The 8,959-nt window shown below is 42.6% G+C and overlaps 1 protein-coding gene across 1 annotated transcript in view; it reads right to left on the bottom strand.

The window, feature by feature from the left end:
- Positions 1-277: 277 nt before the first annotated feature.
- Positions 278-8,959, bottom strand: part of LOC104493963 (choline transporter-like protein 5) — a 46,939-nt gene continuing 38,257 nt past the window's right edge. The window contains exons 16-22 of the mRNA XM_010136735.1: positions 8,256-8,350; positions 7,763-7,866; positions 6,443-6,516; positions 4,624-4,694; positions 3,185-3,273; positions 2,466-2,550; positions 278-475 (exon numbers count right to left, since the gene is read on the bottom strand). Coding sequence (XP_010135037.1) covers positions 363-475; positions 2,466-2,550; positions 3,185-3,273; positions 4,624-4,694; positions 6,443-6,516; positions 7,763-7,866; positions 8,256-8,350 — 631 coding nt within the window. The 3' untranslated portion in view covers positions 278-362. The remainder of the gene's footprint in view (positions 476-2,465; positions 2,551-3,184; positions 3,274-4,623; positions 4,695-6,442; positions 6,517-7,762; positions 7,867-8,255; positions 8,351-8,959) is intronic.

Raw genomic sequence — 8,959 nt, forward strand, 5'->3', positions numbered from 1 at the left:
CCTGAATTTCTTTTACAAATATACACTTATAAAAAGAAACATTATCAAAACTGCTGTCGTCTAAGGCAGCAACTTGTGTTACAAAAGTTATTAAAACATCATTATAGACTTAAAAAAGTTTAAAATTTACATTTTCCTTCTCATAGGCACTCTATAAACTAAAACGTGGCCTTGTTTTCACAGCTGTTAGTTTAAGCATTTAGTTAAATGTTACCAGTGTTGATCATTTTTTTAGATACAAGCAAAAGGAAAAAAGAATCACCCATTAAACCAGAAGCATCATTTACAGTTTTTACTTTTGCCTACTTTATACACGTTTGGCTTAAAAGTGACACTGTTTTGCTGTTGAAGTTTAGAGTATGTTATCCCACTGCCTTCTTCGGGCTGAGTTCCTTCTTGCCCAGAATTCGGTGAAGGCTGGCTGACATGAAGTAGGGCTTTGCCGTAGATCCATCATTTCTTTCCAGGTCTTCACCTGAATGTTCACAGCAAAAGAGCAAACAGCAATAGAACCACACACACACACAGAATTGAAGAAAGGAGAGAGCAAAAGACCCAACATTAAAAAAACACAAACCAAAAACCTCAGTCAACGCAATTTAGCTGTACTGATAAGCTGATGAAGGACACACTAATACCCTATTTTCTCAAACCAGAGCAGAGACACACATCTGGCCAGTTCTGCATGGCAGCAATATAACCTTTCTGTTCTCCAGTTCTTTGGTTTGGCAGTACAGGTGGATGTTTCCAGAAACACTCAGGACTCCACCAAAGCCTGACATTTTGGTTGCTGCTTGCTAGAAAATTTGTCCCAAAGAGTGCTGTGGATTTAAGCACTTTTTTAAAAACTGGACCCTTTTTCATTGCCTTCAAGAATATTGCCTTCATTTCAAGGTAAAGTTATTTTGAAAACCAGATGCCACAGGTGCACAGTACCATATATGATCTCCTCCCATCCATTATTACTGAATAGGAGCATGGGAAGCAAAACAGAACATGAATTTAAAACAAGGAGGCAGAGGCATTACTTCCTTCCTACAGAAAGTCGTGACTGAATCCCTGGTTGGGGCTCAGCCCAGTGTTCATGCCAGGCAGGAGCCACAGACCAGCGAACAATTTCACACTGATGGGCTGTCTGGAGGGAGGGTGCAGTGAAGTACCGCCATTGCAGCTGCAACCCTGCAGAGACAGGCAGCTGTATCTGCACCGCCAAAAAGAGAGCGCCAGCTGCGAGGAACAGGCTAGAGGAAGCAAATCTTCATGCCTCTCCATGGCAGTACACACCACATATCTTTGGAATAAGTTCAGAAGAACATCTGATAATTTTTGAATGCACCAAAAAACTTTCTAAATCCTACTGGTTTGATCAATTTCCGTTTCATTCTGAATAATAGTACTCGATTATTTATTTATGGATTAGCTTATCTGTTGGTGTTGTTAGTGCTCTGTCTGCCTGTGATTGTGTTTGTTCAGAACCAATGTCCACAAACTGAGATAAGTAAGCCGTAGCTCTCAACTAGACATCAATTTTCGGTTTTATGACTGCTTTTGTTCCTGTGATTCTTAGCAACCCGGTATTTCCAGCATCACTGCGAACCTCAGTTCCTAGCGAAGCAGGGTCAAGAAGGTGAGTGTTTGAAGGAAGAAAATAATCTATGCTGTTGTAGGATGAGAATCAGTATTACCATGTTCACCTTGCCTCAGTGATCCACTGTGCATAGGACAGATCAACCAGTGCCCCCTTAGCATCATCAGCAATTCACCAGCTGCAAGAACCATCACTACCACGTACCTTCTACTTGGACCTACCAGAATGACTTTCATTATAGAAAAACTGTACCTTTGTCTCTTTAATTCAGTAAATCTAGCAAATGGAGCGTATTTTGTAGTACGTACCTCCTCTTCTTATAACCATGTCCTTGTTTTTGATGAACAGAATTATTCTGTGATTTTAGCATTCTCTGACAGGACACAGTGAGCAGCAAGTCCCTTTGAGGGTGCCCAGGACTGCCTGCTCTTGGCAGGGTCCAAGGGACAAATAGGTTTTTAAATGGTATTTTACACAAATTTGAAGGTAATTCAGCATAATACTTTGTTCAGGGCTATTAAGTTGAAAACAAAGGACTACCTATATACCAAAGAATAATTTCATCATTAACAAGAGGTTTGAGTGAATCACTGCTGTACAGGGCTCCTTACAAAACACCCAGTGGGAAACTGTTAAGGGAAGTTAAGGAACATCTTAAAAACAAAAGCCAGATATCGCCATGAGCCATATAGCTACCTTCCACTACTTAAACTAATTAAATTTGGATACTAAAACACTTCTGCACTGAAGAATGTACCAAGGAGCCAGTCTGAAAAGCAGCAGCAGTTCTGCCAATTCCATAAGGAATGGATAAGGTGGTTTTCTGCTCCTCCTCCTGTCACTTGCAGGCATTAGTGAAAGAAAACATCGTACTTACAGAAGCAGAGGAAAAGTGTATCGACACACATTGCATAGACGCTGAAGAACCCGTGTGCAACTAGGTAGGAGCCAATAATGACCGTCTACAAAACACAAGCCACAATAAAGCCTCCAGTTTAGTTTGGCACCACCGTGTCAGTGTCGACACAAGTCAGAAGCCTAGTCTGCTAAGCAAATTTGGGAGGATCTAAAGGCAGCTCTGTACTCCTCTCAAAGGTTACTGCCGCTGTGGCGAGGGATCACAGGTTCAAGACACCTTATCCTAATGTGCAGTAGCTGCTAGTTTTCCAGCTGCCCAACTGGAACCATTTAAGCCCCCAAAGAAAATATATGCCAAGAATATTCTGAACTCCTCCAAGATCACTCTGAAGAACCACTCGTCCCGGAGATGTTCTGGAGTCTAGGGGGGCTACGAAAAGAGAAAGAGATGCGTCACAAGTCCCTTCTATTAGAAGCCACACTGTCATCGTTGCCACACCATCAGCCTTTGCTGACTGGGAAGTCTGAGCAAAGCAGACGTGAAAGCTAGTTTTTGTGAAGGCACAGAGTCCCTGCAGTGCCCCTTACGCCTGAGGGATCCAGAGGGCTGGAGTGTAGCAGATCAGTCCTCACTGCAGTGGATGGTACACCACTGAGGGGACAACAACAGGCCAGGTCCCGAGTACTCTGAGCACCTCAAACTGCCCCCAGTGTTCAGGAGATGAGATGGTGCCTTACCAACAATGGTACCCAGTAGTAATTTAACGTCGGCGCTTCCTGTGCGAAGAGTGGTATTCTCCGTGTGAAGAAAAAGAATGCAAGAACACCTGCAAGAAGCACAGAAGATTAGCGATTCCTGCACTAACGCTGACTTCCTAACTTCCTTCAAGCATGGACGAGACAAAAGAAACAGTCTGCAGATCCCAAGCTGGTTTAAATATGAGTTTGTGAACAACACACTTCTCCGTATTAATGATCTGCTGGATCTGCATTCTGACTGAAGAGAGATGTCAAAGAATCAATTGCCATGAAGAGATTCGTGGGCCCAGAAAGGCTTCAATGCACTGGCTTGTGTCATCATTCTGCTGGATTTAACAGCAAAAGTAATAAATGATGATAAATAAGACAATGACACGGGATAACAAAGACTATTGGGTGGATTTTTTCTAAAATAAAAAAGTGAGAAAAATTCTGCTGCTTTAAATTTTATTGCTTGAAGAAATACTGAAGTATTTCAGATTTAAAGGAGAGAGGGCAGTTCTAGTGATAAGCCCAACGAGAAGTTGAACAGGTCTATTAGAACAGACCAATGCATCTACAACAGAAATCGCCCAAAGAATTTATTCTTGAAGAGGATGAAGACGTGAATTAATTTCAGTATTTTGGGGCTTACATTTCAGAGAATATGTTTCAAATCAAATTTGCTACCCCAGTTTGAAAGTCATTCTAATGTAATGACAAAATATTTTAGATTGGTTCTTGGTACTAATTTTGAACTTTTGATTAAAATATATTTATTTAGTAACCCTTTGAAGTATGCAGAATACAAAATACAGTTATTTGTAAAAAATGTTTTTAAACCCCTGCGACAATTTAGAAAAAACTTGAATTTCTGAAAGTGCTTCATTAAAAAAAAAAAAAAAATCACTTTTTCGTCACAGAAAACCATGAATAATATATTTTGATATTTACTGATAACTAAGAAACCCCTTTAACTTCTAGTGTCAGAAGTATTCCATTTCTTTTACTATAGCTTATGCTACAGTGGGCTTGAAAGCAGCAGAGCTTCAGGCCATCTCCTGCAGCACCTCTCCCGGTACACATGCTGCCTGCTGCCATTCTGCTCAGTCCGTACGAGAGAAGGACCCACTGGCTGGCACTGGATGGGGCTTGGGTTTGACGTTTGGCTGCGGAAGTCCTTGCGCCAGCAACACAGGCAAGAGCAGCAAAAGCAATTATGGAAAAGATGCTGTGAACAACACACTGGGGAGGGTGGAGGGGAAAGAAGAAAAAATATATTTTAGTTCAATCTTGCAAATCCGAGGAATGAAGGAACAGCTTCCCAAATAGTCAGAAGAATGAGAACCTCCAGCTGTTAACTGAGCATTACGAATACAGCAGACACCTTGTGGGTACCGAAAACAGAACACAGCGTTTGGAAAAAACGACAGGCTTACCTACGCCACCAGCAACGAGAATCTTCCCCAGGAACAAAAGGAAGTCTGTAACTTTGTCCAGAACTGCAACTCTGTTCAGCAAAGGACAAATGATACATAATCACCACACAGCAGACAAGTGCATTCTTCCTCCTTAAATCCACGGGTGGTTGACAAAGCATGACCAAGAAGCTGCCTTTTTCTGGTTTCACAGGCTGACAACACAACACACCACCACAGAAACGCAGCTCTGAGGAGGCTTTGTTACAGCCTAATCCCATGAGGCTGGTTAAGAAAACATGAAACAAAACAAAACATAAAAATACTTTTATTTCAGCCTTTCTTCTAGGGTCACAGGTAAGCCAGCCCAGAAGAGGCAAAGCAGACCCAAAACAAAAAGCCACGTCTGCAGGTTGCTGGTAGGTCTTCTTTTCACTTGGTCCTACCTGGCCACATTTCATGACCCCCTAACATGCCAATTCTACTATTGTAAGAGATCAAAGGTACAACACCCAAGGCGAGAGGCCTCAAAGCTGGGAAAGAATCGCAGATGAATGAATGAATGAGGGTAGACAGAAAAATTGACAGTAAATCTGCAGCCGTCATTGAAAGCAACAGCAGGGAGTTTCTGCTTGAAATCCTGCCAGCCTGTCTTGCCAGAAACTGCAGGTAAATAATGGGGTGGAAAATGAGCTTTGTATCATCAGCCTCCTGACAGCGCTGAAGGCTATGGATATGGTAATGTACAGCACTGACTACCATGAAAGAGAAGTGTTAAGAAATATTACAGAGAACAAATCACCATTAAACTGTCAGAATTCAGAATTAGCAAAATACACGATAAAAAAAAATCTCCATTTGAAACAATAGCATTATACAGATGGCTTTTAGCTATTGCTCTTACTGGTTAAGACAGTGAGGTGGTGTTCTGAAGGGAAACTAAGGCAGATCCTCTTTCCTGTCGCACAGTGCTGCACGGCTGGGCACCGCTGTACTGATATTAATGCAGGGTAACAGTGAATGCACTCCATTCCCCCATCCCCAACCCTTTCCTCTTCCTTCTTAAACACGACTTCCATTTTCCTCTTAGCCTCTCCCTCTATTCCTCTTTTCCTCTCGTCCTTCACTTAATTTAAACCACCTAACCAGTTTTACTGTGTCTCCTGCTTGGCAATTAGATTGTCTGCTGTTGCATCAACATGGCCTGCTCCTAAGTTCTTCTCCCATTATTTTTTAATCTCATAGTAGTACAGGAAGAGCCAGGAGCAATGAAGAAAAGTACCGATGAGAACGGGGAGTCTGGCAGCAGTCTTGGTAGTGAGGAAAAGGGCCCGGGGAGTTCCCAGCACCAGGGGAGATCTGGTTATGTTACAGATACTGGCTTTGAAAGCAAAGCCCTCTCTCTTCTTTACTGCCACTCTCTGACACCCCCTAACTTTCTGGATGAATCTGAAGACTTAGGTCTTTCTGCTTTCCTCTTCACAGAGAGTGAGTGGACCTGAGCTCAAGAAATACACATACAGCAGATGATGAGCATCCCGTTCTGTACAACCACCTCCTCTCAGGGGCTCCGCTGGTTCCTTGGAGGCACTATTGCAATCTACCGGGTGCTTGTGAATTTAAAAGAGCAATCACAACAAAGCTGTAGATTGTATCAACTTTGCCTAGGTTCCTGTGCTGGACAGCTTGCTGTTACACACTGAGTGTCAGAAGGGAGGGCCTTGTCTGGGGACAGAAGCAATAGTATTTGGAGGAGACATGGGAGAAGAAAGAAGTGTGTCATCAAAATGCAATACCATGAAATTCTGACATTCCCAAGGACTGGGAGATGGCCCCTTACCTCACCACATTCCGCATGAGCAGAAAGAATGCTTCCTTCGCTGAGGTGCAGAAGTTTTTACCATATATGGCAATCTGCAAAATAATAGTAGCTGTTAAGTATTTTAAATTATTAGGATATACCCTTGTATGCCAGAATCTTACTGCATGTAAGGCACAGTTCTCTCTAATAAGTGGCACTGAAACTCAGATGAACATAAAGCACTTCCCCCAGTTACCTGCTACCTCCCAAGGCTTCCCCCCAGGCTGGGACAGAATATCATCCATCTTTCCCCTTCAAGTCATCTGCTGATGAACCCCCTGTGATCTTGCAGGCAGCAGACACCATACATAGTTTGCCAGGTAGAGTAAATGAGGTACTTGCTGAGGAATTCTTCTCATCTTGCTATTTATCTACCCTAGATTTATAGGCGGTGGAGAGGAACAGGCACTTGTACCCCTGTAGGTATCCCCTTAGTCCTGACACTGCTCTCACTCAGGAAGCCATCAGCAATACCAGTATCAAAGTCAGTGAATTTACATCAGCATAAAGTAAAGCAGCTAAAGTTATTCAGGAACAAAGTAATTTCTTCTTCCTGGAATAGTGTCCACAAGGTTAAGCAATACTGGAACAGCTCCTGGTCAGTCAGTTTACCAACTGTAAACCAGGTAGTCAAAAAGAACAGTTCCTCTTCAAGATGGCATTAATTTGAAACATCAGCTGCACGGACATGGGTTATAAGGGACCCAGTACAGCAACCTCCTTTGAGACAAGTCCATGACAGTACTGCTCAGTCACCAAAATTGCTTCAAGTCAGAAGACCCTAGGCTGAAATCTGTGTATACTTATTTAGGTGAAAATCTGGAATTTCTCTTCTGAGAGCTAAGAAGGGTTATTTTAGAGAAATATCACTGCTGCTGCTAGTAGAATTTGTGATTATAACTTCCAGATACCATGTGCCTTCTATCCTCCTTATTCAAACGCTGTCTCCAAACAGAAGTGTCATCAACATGCAGTAGGATACAAGGGAACATTTCTGTTGAAATCAGAATTTCAATTGCTGAATCAGAGGGGAATTAACCAGTTACGCCATCCCTTCCCACTTACTTTGAGGGGTGAGGGGCATGGACAAGGACAGGCATAAAAAGAGGGTGAATTCAGAAGAAAAAAAAAAAAAGATCTTACTTTTTCAGGGTAGGACCACATGCATTTCCTGAAAACTCCCATGAATCCCATTATTTATTCAGCAGATTCTAGTCCTGCTGGCTGCTGACCAGCTAGCAGTGGCTAGGGCATTTTAGTGTCCAGATAGGGGAGACCACATGCAGACACAGCACATACCATGATGTAGGCATTTCTGTTTATAAATTTTAAGAATTTTTCCAAACACCAGAAACAGCATTTGAGGCAGCAGAGTAGAAATCTAGTGAAGGAGTTCTGTGTACCTGAAAAAAAGGAGTGAGTACATCTTACACAGAACTCATGAACAGTCTCTGGAACACAGAAACCTGTTCAGATTAAAATCTTAAATTGTGACAAAACCAGAAACATAATTTCTTTTCTCCTAAGTACAGACTCTCTTCCTCAACCAAATTTAGCTCACTAGCTTTCAAGTAGATCAGATCCATGTCCCGCATGGACTTTGCGTTAAGTTCCCAGGGACGCAGACTCAGCTTGAATAAACCAGCACAAACTCACTGGCTTCAAATGAAACTAAAACAGACAAAACCATTATGGAATTAATCTCTTTTCATTGCTGGTAAAACACCTTGGGGAAGTAAGGAAATAATTCACCAAATGAGCAGATAACCTGGAGCAGATTCATAAACCTCACCTTTCAGTTTGTGATCCAAGTACTCCAGTATTACTCTAATAAGCTGGACAACAGCAAGAATTAAGGCCCCAAATGCCAGCGAACCTGTGTGGTACCTAAAACAAAATAAATGTCTGTTATGCTGTGCATATGCACTGTTATCCAAACCTTCGTTTGCGAAGCCAAGCCATGATGGTGATGACGCACTGTTGTATGTGGATGTGTTTGTGCATATATACACACATAAAGAAAATTGCCACTGGAGGACGTTCCATTGGTGGAAATTCCATACACTAATGGACTTTCACACTGATCCACTAGAGAGGAAGAGGATGAAGCCATTGGTGCTGCTGGTGTTTGTGTGAGTGCTGTGTGTGTCTGTCTGTCCATCTGTGTGGCCAGCTGTGTATATATGTGTTGCACACATATATCTGTGTGTTTGTGCCTACTGGGAATACCTGCTCAGCCTTGTAATTGGTTGGACCTGGGGTCATGGAGGTGCAGCAGCACTGCCACTTTCAGGCCATAGAATTCAGCCTCCCACCCTCTAACAACTACACTGTCCTGGCTGTGCTGGATTTGGATGGAACAGAGTTCGTTTTATTCACTGTAGCTTGTACGATGCTGTATTTCGGGTTTGTGCTGAAAACAGTGTTGATAACATACCAATGTTTTAGCTCCCACTGAGCAGCAGCAAGGCCTTTTCTCCTCCCCACCCTGCCCCG

The sequence above is a fragment of the Buceros rhinoceros genome, unplaced genomic scaffold (assembly GCF_000710305.1).
Source record: "Buceros rhinoceros silvestris isolate BGI_N320 unplaced genomic scaffold, ASM71030v1 scaffold9735, whole genome shotgun sequence".
Taxonomy (NCBI): Eukaryota; Metazoa; Chordata; class Aves; order Bucerotiformes; family Bucerotidae; genus Buceros; species Buceros rhinoceros.